Source organism: Heterodontus francisci, chromosome 6 (genome assembly GCF_036365525.1).
Source record: "Heterodontus francisci isolate sHetFra1 chromosome 6, sHetFra1.hap1, whole genome shotgun sequence".
Lineage (NCBI taxonomy): Eukaryota > Metazoa > Chordata > Chondrichthyes > Heterodontiformes > Heterodontidae > Heterodontus > Heterodontus francisci.
This window is the reverse complement of record NC_090376.1, coordinates 120,587,279-120,606,794: the sequence shown is the minus strand read 5'-3', so window position 1 is coordinate 120,606,794 and position 19,516 is coordinate 120,587,279. Positions and strand designations below refer to the sequence as shown.

Below are 19,516 nucleotides of genomic sequence, written 5' to 3'. Positions count from 1 at the left end.
CGTTACTTTCAACTGCACAAAAGTAAGTTAGGAATGATTGCAACATAATACTGACTGACGGTCCAGTGGAATGTTTCTGCAGAATTCTAGATTCTGTTGAGTATTATCTTCTGAAAGTGTTCGTGGTGGAAGTGATGTAACAGCAACAAATAAATAGGTCAAAGAAGAGGGAAGACTTGCATTTATACAGCGCCTTTCCTGACATCAGGATGTCTCAAAGTGCTTTGCAGCCAATGAATTATGGTTGAAGTGTAGTCACTGTTGTAATGTTTCAGCTGATGACTCCCACAAACAGCAATGTCATAATGACCAAGTCACCTGTTTCAGTGATATTCTTTCTCTTCTCTCTCTTTGGCCTCCTTGTCTCGAAAGACAATGGGTAAGCGCCTGGAGGTGGTCAGTGGTTTGTGAAGCAGCGCCTGGAGTGGCTATAAAGGCCAATTCTAGAGTGACAGACTCTTCCACAGGTGCTGCAGATAAAATTGGTTGTCGGGGCTGTTACACAGTTGGCTCTCCCCTTGCACTTCTGTCTCTTTTCCTGCCAACAGCTAAGTCTCTTCGACTCGCCACTCTTTAGCCCCGTTTTTATGGCTGTCCGCCAGCTCTGGTGATCACTGGCAACTGACTCCCATGACTTGTGGTCAATGTCACAGGGCTTCATGTTGCGTTTGCAGACGTCTTTAAAGTGGAGACATGGATGGCCGGTGGGTCTGATACCAGTGACGAGCTTGCTGTACAATGTGTCCTTGGGGATCCTGCCATCTTCCATGTGGCTCACATGGCCAAGCCATCTCAAGCGCCGGTGGCTCAGTAGGGTGTATATGCTGGGGATGTTGGCCGCCTCAAGGACTTCTCTGTTGGAGATATGGTCCTGCCACCTGATTCTCTGGAGGCAGCGAAGATGGAATGAGTTGAGACGTCGCTCTTGGCTTACATACGTTGTCCAGGCCTCGCTGCCGTAGAGCAAGGTACTGAGGACACAGGCTTGAAAGAATCGGACTTTTGTGTTCCGTGTCAGTGCGCCATTTTCCAACGGAAAGGCGGACGCCTTTTCAGTGATATTCTTTACAAAATAAATATTGGCCGGGATATTGAGGCGAACTCCTCTGCTCTTCAAAATTGCGTCGTGGGATTTTTCCACATCCATCTGAGAGGGTGGGCAGGGCCTCAGTTTAACATCTCATCTGAAAGACGGCACCTCTGACAGTGCAGCACTCCCTCATTGTGGCACTGGGAGTGGTAGCCTGGCTTTTGTGCTCAAGTTTCTGGAGTGGGTCTTAACCACACAACCTTCAATCTCAGAGGTGAGAGCATTACCCACTGAGCCATGGCTGAAAGACAGTTTGTGGTTTAAGTGATCACGTTCCATAATTGTTTAGCGACATCTAATCATATAAATAATCAAAAATCCTACAATTATTTGGGAGGATATGTAAATATAATTAGTCTGGATTGATACAGCTTGAGTGTCAGAGACAAAATTAGAGCCTTTAATTCTTTTTGTGAACTTAGATGAAGAGTGAAAGAATGAGGGACTGAAAGTGTTTTCACCATATGCAATACCATCTGTCCATATTGGAGCTTCCTTTATGCCTTAACACTAATCCCAGAAGAGCACTCCCACTTACTAGACTAACCTGCCATCTCTGTTTCTCACACCAAACATCCTTGCGGCTTTTCAGTGAAACTGGCAACTGACTGACATTTAAACATGGAATTGTGGTGATCTTTGTGATGTGGACTCATTCCCACTAGAAAGCTGGCCTGACACTACCCAAATTGGCTGACATGTTCTAGTCTTTAGCTTAGTTTTAGTTTTCGAGATACAGCACTGAAACAGGCCCTTCGGCCCACTGAGTCTGTGCCGACCATCAACCACCCATTTATACTAATCCTACACTAATTCCATATTCCTACCACATCCCCAACTGTCCCTACATTTCCCTACCACCTACCTATACTAGGGGCAATTGCTAATGGCCAATTTACCTATCAACCTGCAAGTCTTTGACATGTGGGAGGAAACCGGAGCATCGGAGGAAACCCACGCAGACACAGGGAGAACTTGCAAACTCCACACAGGCAGTACCCAGAATTGAACCCGGGTCGCTGGAGCTGTGAGGCTGCGGTGCTAACCACTGTGCCGCTGTGCCACAGATGTACACTGTAGAATCATAGATTCTGACAGCACAGAAAGAGGCAATTGAGCCCATCGTGCCTGTGCCAGCTCTTTGAAAGAGCTATCCAATTGATTCCATTCCTTTGCTGTTTCCCCAATAACCCTGAAAAATTTTCCCCTTCAAGTATTTATCCTATTTCCTTTGAAAAGTTACTATTGAATCTGCTTCCTCTGCCCTTTCAGGCAGCGCGTTCCAGATCACAACAACTCACTGTGTAAAATAAATTCTCCTCATCTCCCCCTCTGGTTCTTTTGCCCATTACTTTAAATCTGTGTCCTCAGTTTATCGACCCTCCAGCCAGAGGAAACAGTTTCTCCTTATTTACTATATCAAAACCCCTCATAATTTTGAACGTCTCAATTAAATTTCCCCTTAACCTTCTCTGCTCTCAGGAGAACAATCCCAGCTTCTCCAGTCTCTCCACATAACTGAAGTCCCATTCTAGTAAATCTCCTCAGCACCCTCTCCAAGGCCTCAACATCCTTCCTAAAGTGTGGTGCCCTTTCTCTTCCAAATGGTACTGCAGAGACGGTCAGCAGATTTCATTGAAATTAAGTAAAATCACAAAATGTCACTCTGTGAATCCACAGCCACAAAGTGTTCAGGCAAAGCAACATCCACAGTTCAAAGTGGGTTCTGTTTGTGTATTGAGGGCTTCTTTTTTCAAGTGGTTTTAATCTGGTGCACAAGTGTAATTTATCATTTCCTTCCATGACTCCCACCACTGCAGACAGACCCAGTCAGTCAGCACACTTTCCCAAATTAATCTGCTTCTTTACAAGTTCTTTCACAGCTCGAGGTAGTTTACTGACTGGCAGCTGTGCAAGTGAAGCTTTGGAATCAATTTGATTCTGTCTTCTAACTTCGCCTCTCCTTCAAAGATATCTTGTTTTGTAAATTTTGGTGAGCCCTCCATCACTATCATCTTCTGATGACTCCCCATCACAGGTTGCAGATGTTAAAAGTTTTTGCCATCAAGTACCCCTCTAAATCCAAGAGGAACTATCTGAAATTAAATGTTGTACTTCTTGCACAGAAATACATACATTTGTAACACAGAAACAGGCCATTCGGCCCAACTAGTCTGTGCCGGTGTTTAAACTCCACATGAGCCTCCTCCCACTTCTCCATGTACTTATCAATCTTCCTCTTAAATGCATCTTACTGCTCTTGAGGTCTTAAAACCCTGACACTTAATTTTCACAATACTTTCACTTCTGTTTTAATGAGGGTGTGTATTGAAATGTTAGAATTCTGCAGCTCTATCTGCCACTCCAATCATCAAGCAAATTCAAGAAGCAATTTTAAACAAACCTGCCCATTGGGAAATGAATTGGGATGAGGTACAACACTGATTTTACATCCGCTCAATTTATTCTCCTTCGACTGCATGGAGATTGATTCCAGGCGGGGTGTCATACCAGCTTTCCCCCAACCCCGATCCCCTGGATCAATGCCTTAGGTTAAAATTACAGCCCTCAGTCTCAGCTAGAAGCTGCCACTTCACACAAAGGTGAGTGGAAATCTGGAGTTCTCTCTCCCAAAAAGCTGTTGAGGCTGGGGGAGGATTGAAAATGCTAAAGCTGAGATTAATAGATTTTGTTGGATAAGGGCATTAAAGCGGGTAGATAGAGTTAAGATTAACCATGATCTAATTGAATGGCGGAACCAGTTCGAAGGGCTGAATGGGCTCGTCCTGCTCCTACGTTCTGATAGCACCACAGTCCAGCTGTGTCAAGCCTCATTCTTCCTGATATGCAATTTTCCACCGTATCCCTGGTCTATTTCAGGAGCTTTACAAAATTTCTTAATGTCTTTGTTAGTCTCATCAACCTAAAATTGTTTCATCTCAGTTCAAACAACCTTGACATTCATCTCGACACAGTCGTCCTTTTCAAACTGGTGAGAGTCAGTGACTCTCCACAGCAATTATGACATCTTTTAACTGCTTAAATCAAATGTGATACAATTTCATAAATGCCCCAAATTCCCTTAACAGTCATTCTGTTGCTCGCTGGGTAGCTTGCCAGCTTTAGTTTGGTTGCAGATTATACATTTTGAATAATGGATTCACAGAACAATACAATGGCTGCATTCTTGGCACTTAATATTTGAATTTTCTGTTTTACATGATATTTCAGCTGAAGTGGTCACACAGTTAAAGACAAACACTGTCGGTAGAGCATGGCTACCCACCCCGAACCTGACAGGAACCGACGACATGTGTCGGGTTCAGGTCAGGTCGGGTCGCTCTTCCGGGTCCGGCATTCGGGCTCGGGTCAGGTCGGGCCGGGTCGGACAACCAGGACGTCAAGGTGGGAAACGTGCATCCGGACTCCGCACTAGTCTGCAGTGAGCAATTCCATCGAAGGTAGAGCACAACCTCTTTAATATAACTAACTTTATTCCGGTGGTCGGGTCGGGTCGGGTATGGGAAAAATGAAAGGACTCGGGCCAGGCCGGGCTCGGGTCGGATGTGGTTCTGTCGGGTTCGTGTTGGGTTTCATTATTAGACCCGGGCAGGCCTTTAACTGTCTGTTCAATTCGATTGATTTCAGAGCAGATCTTTGAAGTTGCAGGACGTTGGGTCTCCAATGCTTCAAATGGTTTTTATTGTCCCCCTTTCTGACTCCACCTTGAAAACTTTCTGTTATTTTTAATTTTGCAACTAAGTAGATTTTGCTCTTTAGTTCATTTGGTAACAAATCAGAAGACTTCTGAGCTTCAGAGTTTGTGCCATGCATTGATTGGCCATTCCAACAAAGGTATGTGCCACCATCAACCATACAAAAGCTCTCAGGAATTTTCCAGTACTTGACTGAGTGCACAAGTTCACACCAACATTGACTCTAGTACCTATAGTACTCAAAAGAGACAAAGCACTGATAGAATCATGGAATGATTATGGTAGACTCCTCATTGTTCCGAGTATGTCCAACCTGTAAATGATTTCATCATCATCAATGGGTCCTCTCATGAATGAAGAGTCCGAGTCAGGATCGGCATAGACGTCCACAGAACTGACAGTTCATATTGTCATTGTTGGTGCTTGGGGGCACTTATGCAGCTGTGCCACTTCTGGCCTTCCTCTGGGCACATCAGATGTTGTGAGTTTGCTGTAGATGGTCGTTGAAACATGCTGAACCAAACCATGGAATGATACAGCACAGACGGAGGCCATTTGATCCATTGTGCCTGTCTGTGCTGGCTCTTTAAAAGAATTATCTAATTAGTCCCACTCCCCCTGCTCTTTCCCCATAACCCTGCAAATTTTTCCCTGCAAGGATTCATCCAATTCCCTTTTGGAAAGTTACTATTGAATCTGCTTCCACTGCCCTTTCAGGCAGCACATTCCAGATCACAACAATTCGCTGGGTAAAATAAATTCTACCCCTCTTGTTTTTTGCCAATTATCCTCAATCTGTGTCCTCTGGTTACCGACCCTCCTGCCACTGGAAACAGTTTCTCCTTATTTACTCTATCAAAACCCTTCATGATTTTGAGCATCTCTATTAAGTCTCCCCTGAACCTTCTTTGCTCTAAGGAGAACAATCCCAGCTTCTCCAGTCACTCCACATTCTCTGATCCCTGGTACCATTCTGACAAATCTCCTCTGCACCCTTTCCAAGGTATAGTGCGTGTTACGACTGAGGTGGGAGTAATGCACTGTTAATTCAATCCCACTACTCCACAGGTCACAGCATACTACTAACTTATCCCACCTACGGAAAAATAGCCAAATTAATCACTTTATTTATCCCGAGAATAAAGAACGCCAAACCAAGTTTCTTTAAACAACAACAACATTAACTATTTATTAATAAACCAAGTTTTAAATGATAATGAGATGAATCTACATGTATGAAAAGACTTTATAGCTTCTTAATCTTCCTAACCCTCATGCACACACATAAATTCAATTACCAACGGTAACCGAGGAAAAGGGTTGTACTGACTTTACAAGAGTCTCTTAGGAATAAATAAATAACTGGGTTGTAACGTTTGGTTGTATTTTCCTGGATCGGTGAGGTGTCCCAGTGTCAAATATGCAGATGCCACTTGATGTCTTTCCAGGTGGAATTAATGAACAGTCTATGATGGGTAGGGGTTCAAGGCAGTTCATCTGCAGCAGGCATCACTCAGATCTTTTAGCAACCTGTTGTAGCAACAGGGTTATTTAAATTTTAAAGTAGCAGTCTAACAGTATAAACTTTCTTGAGAGTTCACGAGCTTCCAAAAATACAAAAGTCAACAAGACGTACTCTTACAAAGAAGCCTAGGAGCCTTCTCCACAGAGTATAGCAATTACAGAACTCACTCTTCAGGTAGGAATCCTTGAGTGAAGGCAACAGCAACTTTCCACACTTGAAAGAGATTTCCTTTCTCCAAAGCAGTATTTCTCCACGGAGGGTAGCAATTTCCCTTTTCTCTGAGTCTCTTCCTCTCTATTCAGGCAGGTCAAAACCTCACCTTCAATGTAACACTTTTTCCCTTGAAATGCAGAGCTTATTTTCAGAGATAATAGGCCTTTTTCTCTGGTCTATCAGCAACTCACAGCTCCAGCCACTGCTCACAGCTCTCTCTCTCTGTCTTATTTCACTGCAGAACTGCCACTAACAGATTTTTTTCACAAGAGTCATAAGACTGTCATAAAATCTTGCTGTTGCACGGATACTAATTGCCCTGTACTCTTCAAACCCCAAACGTCAACACTCAATGCACAGAAGGTCTTTTTTTCTCCTCAATCTTAAAGGCACACAGACCTTTTAAAACAAAACTCTTATGACATATGATATTCTAGAATAGTGCAACCCCAACCCCCCAACCCGCCGGCCAGGTTTCTTTGTACTGAGGCATAGAAACTTGAAATAACTGTTAGAGAACTGGCTTTCAATCTAAAATCTTCTAGAGGATACAAGCACTGCAGAATCTGATATTGTTTGCTATCCTCTCCTCTATCTTGGCACCAAGATATTAATCTATAATTCATGTACTTTTGCGAAGCTAATCATGCTTAATGTTTCTTTTAATGATAGTCCATTGTGTGTTTTTGTAAAGCCCAGAGATTTTAACATTTCCCAGTCGACAGCTCAATCCACTGGTAAATTAAAACTGGATGGTTAGGATGCCAATCTTTACCTCACTGGGAAGGAAGATCATAAATCCTGTATCATAGATTTGGCCAGTTCCCCAGTGTTAAGCCTCAGCTGGAGTATTGTGTCCAATTCTGGGCACCACATTTTAGGAAGGATGCCAAGTCCTTGGAGAGGGTGCAGAGGAGATTTACCAGAATGGTTCCAGGAATATGAATGGCGTCAATTATGCGGAGAGTCAACAACAACAACCTTGATTTATATAGCACCTTTAATGTAGTAAAACATCTCAAGGTGCTTCACAGGAGTGTTATCAAACCAAAATTTGATACTGAGCCACATAAGGAGATATTAGGGCAGATGACCAAAAGCTTGGTCAATGAGGTAGGTCTTAAGGAGTGTCTTAAAGGAGGAGAGAGAGAGAGGTAGAGAGGCGGAGAGGTTTAAAGAGGAAATTCCAGAGATTAGGACCTTGGTAACTGAAAGCATGGCTGTCAATGGTGGAATGAATAAAATCAGGGATGTGCAAGAGGCCAGAATTAGATGAGCACGGGGGCTGGATTTTCAAAGGGTCGCGGGGTCGGGAACCAGTGCGGGAATGATTTCAAAATCGTGTTGCTGGAGGTCGTCACGGTATCCCGCCACCTCCAGGACAGTTTGTAATTTTGAAAGGACCAGTGGCGGGGGAGGGAACTGGAAAACGGCTTGCCTCCAACTAACGGCCTCTTAAATCCCTTAAGCAGTTTGTTAAGGGGCCTGTCTGGTGCAGAATGGAATTTTTAAACTTTATTTTGGTGCACTCAAACAGTCGAGTGCATGTTAGTGCTCAGCTGTTGGGTTCGTTGAAGGGCCAAACAAAGTTCATGAGTCTGTGTTCTGACAGTATTTTCTAATCTACCTTCTTGCCGAATGCTAGGCACTGGACCTTCATTTTCCCCTCTGGGCCACTTCCATCCCCGGGTACACTGCTGGCCCGATTAGGAGCTGCTTGTTCTCATCGGCAAGGCAGCGAGAGCCCCCAACATGGTGTCTGCCAGCCTTTACTGCTGGTGTCAGGCAGGCAGCTCCCGTCTCCTGGAGGCACTCAGCACCTCTAATTGGACACCAAGCTCACCTCCTGCCCAATTAGGGCACTTACATTTAAAAATGGTGTCGCAAGAGCGATGCAGCTGAGACGTGGGATCAGGAAGCCGACGCCCGGATTAATTCCGGGTCCTGACCCCGATTTGAACACACGGGTGATTGGTGAATGGTATTTGGTGTGAGTTGGAATGACCTCAAGTTCACCGGGGGGTGGGGGGGGGGGGTGGTGGGTAGAATGTGGGAAGTCGGCAGATGTGCTTTGGAACTGTCAAATCTGGAGGTAACAAAGGCGTGGATGAGAGTTTCAGCAGCAGATGAGCTGAGGCAGGGGCGAAGTCAAGGTTATGGAGGTGGAAATATCGGTCTTAGTGATGGCGGAGTTATGTGGTCAGAAGGTATTCTTGGGGTCAAATACAATACCAAGGTTGCGAGCAGTCGGTTGAGCCTCAGACTGTTGCCAGGGAAAGGGTTGGGAGCAGTGGTCAGGGAATAGAGCTTGTGGTGGGGAAGAAAGACAATGGCTTCAGTCTTCCCAATGTTTAGTTGAACAGAAAATGGGATTGTTCTCCTTAAAGTGGAGAAAGTTAAGGGGAGGTTTAATAGATTCAAAATTAAGGAAGGTTCTGACAGAGTAAATGAGAAACTGTTTCAATAAAAGCAAAATACTGCGGATGCTGGAAATCTGAAATAAAAACAAGAAATGCTGGAACCACTCAGCAGGTCTGTCAGCATCTGTGGAAAGAGAAGCAGCGTTAATGTTTCAGGTCAGTGACCCTTCTTCGGAACTAACAAATATTAGAAATGTCAAAAGTTGAGAAGGTTGAGAAACTGTTTCCACTGGCAGGAGGGTCAGTAACCAGTGGAGACAGATTTAAGGTCATTGCTGAAAAAAAGAGGGGAGATGAGGAGAATTATTTTTACGTAGCGTGTTGTTGTGATCTGGAACGCACTGCCTGAAAGGACGGTGGAAGCAGATTCAATAGTAACTTTCAAAAGGGAATTGGATAAATACTTGAAAAGGAAAAAAAAATTGTGGGGAAAGAGCAGGTGAGTGGGAATAATTGGCTGTCTCTATCAAGGAGCTGGCACAGGCAAGATGGATCAAATGGCTTCCTTCTGTGCTGTAGGACTCAGTCCATACAATAAGTCTGAGTGTCTGGCTGTCAGAGCCACTTAGCAACATTGAAAATTCCTTTTTTTGGTAAACTTTTGGAGGACAAGTGAACCAGGGAATTATATACATCAAACCCATTTTCCAGTTGACTGCTGCCTCTTCGTAAGGCAATGTTCCCAGTGCTGGATCCTGAAACAGAACTATTACAGCTTTATTTACATAAGACGAGTGACCTTTGGCTGCCGCACACCCTGAACTTAAGATCTGTTGTATTTTGCTGAGCAGCCAGTCACTCACATAGGCTATTAACTCACCAGTTTAAAAAAGCTCTGCTGAATTCTCTTACTTTCCTTCAATCTTGCATGACTGCATTCCTCAGGAGACCTTCTCCAAATCCCCTCCCCAATGGAAGTCAGCTCCAATCACTGTACGTCTCCAATGTTACTTGGAGGTTACTTGGCAGAATTCTTTTCAGCCTTTTCTTTTCTTGGGTAGAAGCAAATCATTGGGGTAGAATTTTCGTAAACAGCAAAATCAGCGAGTTACCCCAAAATTTGCACTGGTTCTTGCACTGATGTTTCCGGCACTGAAAAATCCTGCCAAATTCATCAGCATATGTCGGAGTGATAAAACTGGTGTAAATAATCGGGGCTGCAAGGAAAGAGCACATGCTCATGCTTTAAGTTCCCCTTTAACTAAAAAAAATTTCAAACCAAGAAACTGTTATTTATTCACATTTAGCACAGAAAGTTCAAGAAAATGCAAGTAGGAAGACGTTTCAATTTTTAATTCAGTCAATTTTGATGCTAGAAAAATGCATTCCAAAACACAGAAAATATTGTATGGGTCTCAGTGAGAAGAAATTAAAATACATTGGTTAAAATATCACATGACGGGGAGGGGTGATGATGGGGCAGGGTGATGGTGGGGGAGGGTGATGATGGGGAGGGGCAATGATGGGGCAGGGTGATGGTGGGGGAGGGGTGATGATGGGGCAGGGTGATGATGGGTGAGGGGTGATGATGGGGAGAGGCAATGATGGGGCAGGGTGATGGTGGGGGAGGGGTGATGATGGGGAGGGGCAATGATGGGGCAGGATGATGGTGGGGGAGGGGTGATGATGGGGAAGGGCAATGATGGGGTAGGGTGATGGTGGGGGGGGGGCAATGATGGCGTGATGAAGGGGGAGGGGCAATGATCGGAGGGTGATGATGGGGAGGGGTGATGATGGGGCGGGGTGATGGTGGGGGGGGCAATGATGGGGTGATGAAGGCGGAGGGGCTATGATCGGAGGGTGATGATGGGGAGGGGCGATGATGGGGCGATGATTGGAGGGTGATGATGGGGAGGGGTGATGATGGGGGAGGGGCAATGATCGGCAGGTGATGAAGGGGAGGGGTGATGATGGGGGAGGGGCAATGATGGGGTAGGGTGATGGTGGGGGAGGGGCAATGATGGGGCGATGATGGGGAGGGGTGATGATGGGGAGGGGTGATGATGGGGGAGAGGCAATGATCGGCAGGTGATGAAGGGGAGGGGTGATGATGGGGGAGGGGCAATGATGGGGCAGGGTGATGGTGGGGGAGGGGCAATGATGGGGGTCATGAAGGGGAAGGGGCGATGATAGGAGGGTAATGATGGGGCAGGATGATGGTGGGGGAGGGGTGGTGATGGGGGTGATGAAGAGGGAGGGGCTATGATCGGAGGGTGATGATGGGGAGGGGTGAGGTGGGGGAGGGGCGATGATGGGGTGATGGGGGGGCGATGATTGGAGGGTGATGATGGGGAGGGGTGATGATGGGGAGGGGCAATGATGGGGCGGGGTGATGGTGGGGGAGGGGTGATAATGGGGGTGACGAAGGGGGAGGGGCGATGATCGGGGGATGATGGGGAGGGGTGATGATGGGGGAGGGGCAATGATGGGGCAGGGTGGTGGGGGAGGGGCAATGATGGGGGTGATGAAGGGGAAGTGGCGATGATCGGAGGGTAATGATGGGGCAGGGTGATGGTGGGGGAGGGGTGATGATGGGGGTGATGAAGGGGGAGGGGCAATGATCGAAGGATGATGCGGAGGGGTGACGGTGGGGGAGTGGCAATGCTTGGGAGGGTGATGATTGGGGTGATGATGGGGTAGGGCGATGGTGGGGTTGGGCGATGGTGGGGTAGGGCGATGGTGCGGGACGGCGACATTGGGGTGGGGTGATGATGGAGGAGGGGCAATGTTGGGGTGGGGACGGTAGAACCCATCAGTTCCTTTAAAGTGGAATCGGGGGAATAATCCTGGAATCACCATTATGGACTTGTAGCTGTCTTGACAGAAAGACCGAGAGAGAGAGAGACAGAGAGAGAGGGAGAGAGGCACTAAAGCAGATATTAGAGTTTAGATGCCACTCACACCTTCAGCTAAGAAAAACTGAGAAGAAAACCAGGACAAAAAACAGAAAAAAGGAACACAAACATGAGAGGTTAGGAGGCAAAGGCTTGTTGACTATGTATTCTTCCTCTGCATTGATATGTCTCATTCTGTATTTTAAAAAGTCTGATGAATTCTTCAACCTTTCCAAAATCAATCTCAGGCACAGACATGATGGGCCAAATGGCCTCCTTCTGTGGTGAAAATTTCTATGATTCTATAATTCAATCTGACAAAACATCATTGACCTGAAACATTGGCCAGGATTTTACCCTAGGCGGACAGGAGCCAGCCACCAACTAAAATGTTGGTGGCGAACCCGCTTCCCCCTTGGCTGGGGATCTGACCTGTATTTTGCAGGTCGCCGGGCTTCAATTGGTGTGAGGCGGGACTTCCACCCGCTTTGAGGGAGGAAGGCCCGCCTAATAGAGTTGTCAGCCAATCAGCGGTCCGGCAGCCTTTAGTCCCACCGGAAGCGGTGGAACTACAGCCCAGCGTGAAGAAAAGAGTTCAGGGAGCCTGGAGCAGAGGTAAGTTTTGGTTGCCTCGCCAGAGTAACTGGTCGGGTCCTGGCGAGGCAAGGGTGGTCGGTTGGGGGGAAGGGGGGCATGTTGGGTTTTGGGGGTGGTTGGGATAGCAGGGGTGGCCCTCCATTGAGCACAGGGTGCTCGATCATGAAGGCTCCCCCCCGCCCCCGCCACCCCGGGACATTCGAGAGCCGCCTGCATTTGCCAGGCAGCTTCTTTCGGGTCTAGGATATCTGCTTGCCACGCATAAAATCCGTGTGGAGGCGGGCGAAGTACCTTAAGTGGCCGTTAAGTGGCCACTTAAGGGCCTTGATTGGCCTGGGGCAGACGGGCCGTTTTCCGCCGCCACCGCCCTGCGTAAAGTGGAGGTGGAGGTGGGAGCAGGTCAGGAAGGGCTCCCCCCGAGTTTCCTGTTCCATTTTACGCCACCACCCCCCGCACCACCATCCCACTCTTTGTGTAAAATTCAGCCTGTTTCTCTCTGCCAGATCCACTGAGTGTTTCCAGCATTTTAATTATTCCAATACATAGCAGGTAGCTGTTGAATTTTTTAATAATGAATTGAACATCTTTCCCCTGTTGACTGAATGTGTCTAAACTTGTAAGTAAAGAGTAATGTGGAGCTTGCGATGTAATTATTTGTATTTTTAAATAAGGATCCATTTTTACAGTCACCAGTAAATCTACCATGCATTTGCTTTTGTTAAAATGACTATTGCATTTCTACCAGCCATTGGTCTACTGAACATTTTTTTTATATTGACATTTTTACATCTGTTTTAATTACAGATTTCCAGTATACACAGTATTTTGCTTTTGTTTTACAATACTTTCTGAAGATGCTTATCAGACTGTGCAGGCTTCTACTCCCTTCCAATATTCCAGCAAAGTGATATTAATAGGACATGAAAAGGAGATACAGAGAAATGTAGGTGGGTGAAAAAGCTTCCTGCACCTGCCTGGGAATGGAATTGGAAACCATTAAAAGACACCCAGTGGGGCGTGAAATACCAAAGCTACGTGCTGGAGAAGATTTTATGGAAGATCTTTGGGTTTTAAACCTGTTTTTTGAACAGTCTGTATATCAATGAATTGATTCAAGCTCCAACTGACCTGCATTTGCTGTGCGTGATCTTTTCAAAAATATCTGAGCTCAGTATTACTCTGCAATTCCTATGTCTGTATTCACCAAATAACAGACAGCATTTTCCCAGTACTGGCAGATGTAAAAGATGTGGAATAGAAGATTAATATAAAAGATATTCAACAGATCGATGTCTGGTAAAAATGCAATAGTCATTTTAACAAAATGAAATGCATGATACACTTAACTGGTGACTGTAAAATAAATACATATATAAAAATACAAACGATTACATCCCAAGCTGCACATTATTCTTTAATTACAAGTTTAGTCGTACCCAGTCAATGGGGGAAAAGATGTTGATTTAATTAAGATTCAGCAATTACTAGCTATGTTCTGGAGCGATTAAAATAAAATAGAAAATGTTGGAAATATTCAGTAAGTCAAACAAGTCTGTGGAGAGAGAAACAGAGTTAACATTTCAGCTCAGTGGGCTTGTAGCTCTCTACAGATGCTGCCTGACCTGCTGAGTGTTTCCAGCATTTTCTGCTTTTTATTTTAGATTTCCAGCATCCACAGTATTTTGTTTTTGTTCTGGAATGATTACCTGGTCATATAATATTACCATGAGGACAGTTTATCTTTTCTCTAATGCTTGCATTTTATTTTTGAAAACACACCCTTAATCTAGCATTTAATAAAATTTCAAATGGACATGTATTTATGACATTATAAGAGTTTTACCGCATTCTATACATTCCTTAAATCATCTTCTCTGTAAAATAATGTGTTATATTTAATATTATTTTAATGACCTGATAGATGATAAATTAATAGAAAAACTACCCAAATAATATCCAATATATAAGCTGTTTAAAATTGCATAGAATTTTACAGCACACAAACAGGCCATTTGGCCCATCTAGTCTATGCTGGTATTTATGTTCCACATGAGCCTTTTGCCACGCCCTCTTCATCTCACCCTATCAACAGATCCTTCTATTCCTTTCTCCCTCATGTGTTTATCCAGCTTCCCCTTAAATTCATCTCTGCTATTCACCTCAACCACTCCCTGTGGTAGCGAGTTCCACATTCTCAGCACTCTCTGGGTAAAGAGGTTTGTCCTGAATTCCCTATTGGATTTATTATCTAGCAAAATGATCTCAGAAAAAGTTCAGCAGCAAAGTATATGGATGCATTAAAGTTTAAATCTGAAATTGCAGAATTGATTACACCAAAAAAAAATTCAGTGAATCCAAATTCCTAGTAATGGTACATTTTTGTCCAATATAATCTTGAAAGCAGGATTCATTTTAATTCTAAAAATTCAAAGCCTTTGCATACTTAAAATTTCAAAGAGAGAAGTAATGTCCTGTCTTATATTCAAGATAAGCATGTGTGCTCGTTGGCCTAGATCCATGGTTGTGTGTGGGATATGAATGCTGAGGGTGATTGAGCCTCACCTCTGAGTACAGGCTAGGATTGTGTCCTAGAACTGATAGGAAGGACAGAATTACAGCCTCAAACCATTCAGACAATCTTGGCTGGGTCTCCAGCTCCCACTCCCATCAGGGAGTTAGCTTGTAGTGGGGCAAAAACGGCTAGTTACAGCCTCAGCGTTGCTGATGGAAATCCTCCCAAATATTTATTTTCTTTTGCAATGTGGCATCTGAGCAATCAGTTGTCCATCTGTAAACTGCATGGCCTTTTGGGACATTGAATTTCCCCCAAACTTGTATCCTGCCCTCAGCAAATGGTCCAGATTTCCCATTATTTGCATATTATTAAGGCTCAGGGGCTCGGTGTTAAATCTTGTCTGACAATTCTCCTGTGAAACACCTTGGGACAGTTTGCTACATTAAAGGTGCTATATAAATGCAAGATGTATTTATATAGAAAGTTCTCAATGGTTTGAGATAAAACTGTGGGAATATTAATCTACAAATGCACAAAGTTCATATAAAAAGGACTAATGCTCCAATTAAAATAGTAAGCAAAGGAATTTTAAGCATTCACACGGCCTTATTCACACAGTTTCATTTCAAATCCTTTTCTGATGTACTTTAAGCTTTTCAAATGTTAAGCACCTCCTGAGTGCAGTAGATGTGGCACTAGATTTTAACCTCCACTAGCCGGGTGACAATTTGGCAGAGCAAATCGCCTCCCATTACAGAACCCACCCTGTACTCACATCATTACAATCGAGTGGGCGAAAATCAGGTGGGTTCCATAAGGGACGGGAAATCTGCTTGTCCAACTCTTCGCCCAATTTCTAATTCACTACTTCAACAATTCATTTCAGCCAAAACCCTGTTAAAGTCCAGGAAATAGATTTGGTTCAAGCGCAGGGCTTGGGAGATTCCAATTTACATTAAAACACCAACATTTTTCATTTAAAAAATATTGTAGAGGCCTCCATCATTTGGTGCTTTCTCCTCTAAGTCTCACTCTACTTCCCATCCTTGTTATTTACTATTCCTTGCTGAGAGGTCATGCTAGCAAATTGTTTCAGGTTTCTCGCAACGCTACGCTGTAACTAGATACTAAGGGCCACAGGGGTATGATACCAGGTAATTTGTTCTGATCCTACCTTCTTCTCTGTAGCTCAGTACCTGGCCTCTGCTTGGCTGGTCCCCCCTAATGACCCAACTGAAATCATCAATTCACTGTTCTGATGTTCACCACCCGACCAACACACCGATAGACCAGGGCGAACCGAAATAAAAAAAAATACAATTCAAGACTTGTTTACTCATTAAATCTCAAATTGAAATGATTGTTGAGGTTTGACGAACAATCAGAAGATGCAAAGGTTTGCACTCAATAATAGCATTTGTGTCAAGCTTCCAAAATCCTAACTATAATGCCACTTGCTGCATTTACGAAACTAATCAAAAGCGAAGAGTAATGCCTGTGGGCCAGTAAGCTGTGAGAAAACTGAGCTCTAACACTGCCATTGCATCACAGAGTCTCTGATTTATACTACACAGGACAATGAATGACAGACAGCTGTTGACAGTACGCAGAGAGTGTGCTTCAGTCTGACTCCCGATGAGTCATGATTAACTAATCTTTGTTTGTTCTTTACTTTAATCATGAGCAATAAGCATAGTGAGAATGAAGTACAAACCTCGCACGTCAGTACAGCACATACACAGCAAAGGCAGTTCAGATACCATTGACGTTTTTCATTCTTGGTTTAACACCATGACAATAATTAAATGAAAAGGATTTGAAATAAGGAACTCTTTCCAAAGCCCATACTGCAATTATTACCCAGTGATTGTAATGCGGTCAGAGCCCTTCCTGCCGTTCTCACTGATTAAAATATCACCTTATGGAAGGATTACCCCTTTCAAATTATGGACAATCAAGGATATGACATTCAAGATGCAATGGTTTGTATGTATTTTTACAGACAAAGACTGAGAGTCGGTCTCATTTTTCATACAGACTCCTACTACCTCTGAAGCGATGCCTCAGCTGCAAAATTTGGAAGTACTCACTGATGTGTAAAGGTATCCTTCACCATTCATGGCAACGTACAGCCCTGTCTTCACACCCTGAATGGCAACGACGCGGAGTCCCACTGGCACAAGGTTGAACAAAGCTGGAAGCACAAACAAGCACGTTAATAGGATGCCTAGAGCAAATTCTGACTGCAAATATTAAAAAGAACCAGAGAAAGATCCACATAGAACAAGCAAACAAGGATGATTCCAGAACGGAGAGGTTCTAACAATCAGAAAAGACTGAACAGCCTGGGGCTCTTTCTCTAGAAAAGAGACGGCTGAGGAGTGACCTGATAGAGGTCTTTAAAATTAAGAAGGGGCTTAAATGGGTAGACACAGAGAAAATGTTTCCACTTGTGGGGGAAACGAAAACTAGGCACCATAAATATAAGATAAGCGCTAATTCCCAATAGGGAATTCAGGAGAAAGTTCCTTACTCAGAGTGGTGAGAATGTGGAACTTGCTACTACATGGAGTGGTTGGATCAAATAGCAGAGATGCATTTAAGGGGAAGCTAGATAAATACAAGCGAGAGAAAGGAATAGAATAATATACTGATAGCGTGAGATGGAGGTGGGAAGAGGCTGGTGTGGAGTATAAACATGGTACAGACCAGTTGGGCCAGATGGCCTGTTTCTGTGCTGTGAATTCTACGGCCAGAATTTCACAAGGAGGCTGTGGACCCGCCAACTGGCTGGAAAGCCGGGGGTGAGCTCGCCTCCACCAGCCCTGGAAACTACGACACTATTTTGCATGGCTCAGGCAATTAATTGCCTGAGGTTGTGGCTTCCACCCCCTCTGAGGCGGGTTATCCCACCTCCTAGAGCTGCCAGCCAATCACAGGGCCGAAAGCTCTTCAGTCCCAGCAGCGCCAGTGAGAGTTGGGGCCACAGCTGGGACTGCAGCAGGCCCCAGAACCAGCCAGTGCTGGAGGTTGGAGAAGAAGGTAAGTGGGGTTGAGGCTCGTTGAGACCAAACAGCCAGGCCCTAGTGAAGGGTAGGGGGTCAATCGAGAGGGTGGGGGGATCTACCAGCAGTGGCAGCCCGTGCCACCCAGGGGAGCTCTCCATGGTGCACAGGGTGCCCGATCAGGAGGGACACCCTCCCCCAAACCTGCAAGGAGGCCGCCAGGTTTTACTGGCCCACCTCCCCAGGTGGCAAAGTGCCCATCCACCACTGGTAAAATACCAACGGCAGTGGGTAAGCGATGGACACAGAACCCCCTGTCATCCCAGCCGATTTTATGTAGCCCTTGCCTCCCAGCCTGCTCCCGGTTGGGGGAAGTTGAGGGGAGCATAAAATTCCAGCCTTATACAGGGTCAAATCCAAACTGTATTGGTCCCAATATGAAACTGTCCCTTCCATATCATTTCCTAATTGATGGAATTTAATTCTAATTTTTTTTTTGATGTAACAGCTTTTTTTCATATTAGGCAACTAATCATTCCTGGTCATATGGAGTTGTTTATCATCTTCCTGCACTGGAGGTAACAGCACCATGAGAACACAATCAAAACAAGACCATTGAAGAGGCACATGAACAGGAAAAAAATTACAGGGCTATGTGGAAAGAACAAGGAGAGTGGGACTAATTGGATATGTCTTTCAAAGAGCCATCCCAAGCGTGATGGGCTGAATGGCCTCCCTTTGTGCTGTGCTAATCTATGACTTACATATGTTCGTAGTTTAGGATGTGAACAGTGACATTCTAAGGGGTTCGTTCACCAGCTCCATTGTTTATCAATGATGAAGTTGTGTCATCAGTCTTTAATATAATTGAAATTATTTTGTGATAATTCCTAGCAGTTCAGACCAATTACTGACTGGTTTAGCTGATGTGTGTGTGCGTGCGTGCGTGCGTGTGCATGCGTGTGTGCGTGTGTGTGTGCGTGTGTGTGTATGTGTGTGTGCGTGCGTGCGTGCGCGTGCGTGTGTGTGTGTGCGTGTGTGTGTATGTGTGTGTGCGTGTGTGCGTGCGTGTGCGTGCGTGTGTGTGCGTGTGTGTGTATGTGTGTGTGCGTGCGTGTGCGTGTGTGCGTGTGTGTGTGTACGCGCGCGCGTGTTTTTAATTTGTTGCATTCTATATTTTCTTTTCAAACTGAATTATCTTCTTGTCAAAAAGATGGAGAAATACATAGCGGATTGCTGTGGTTTGATTGATGTGTTTTTGATGGACTACTGGTGCAGTCCGCTGGGTTTGCCAAGTGCTGTGTGATTCTATTACACGTCATTGCACTGCGATGTGAGGTAGATTACTAGCCAATGTTAATCCGTCCTGCTTCTCTGCATAAGGTTCTCTGGCCTACAAACACCAATCATCGATTGCACTATTGACATGGCCCATTCATAAAGTGCATAGCTACAATTCAATGTTCAAGTATCACAAAGGCTTCCTGATAAGATGCACTTGATTTTCATTGCTTATGTAACGTACGTTTTTTTTTATTCGTTCACGGGATTAGCTTGTCGCTGGCCAAGCCAGCATTTATTGCCCATCCCTAATTGCCCTT

The 19,516-nt window shown here is 44.9% G+C and overlaps 1 protein-coding gene across 2 annotated transcripts in view; it reads right to left on the bottom strand.

Moving 5' to 3' along the window:
• The window catches only part of fgf14 (fibroblast growth factor 14), a 159,323-nt gene that overhangs the window by 91,066 nt on the left and 48,741 nt on the right, over nucleotides 1-19,516 (bottom strand). For both annotated transcript variants that reach the window (XM_068032926.1, XM_068032927.1), the window contains exon 3: nucleotides 17,001-17,104. In XM_068032926.1, the coding sequence (XP_067889027.1) occupies nucleotides 17,001-17,104 (104 nt within the window). The remainder of the gene's footprint in view (nucleotides 1-17,000; nucleotides 17,105-19,516) is intronic.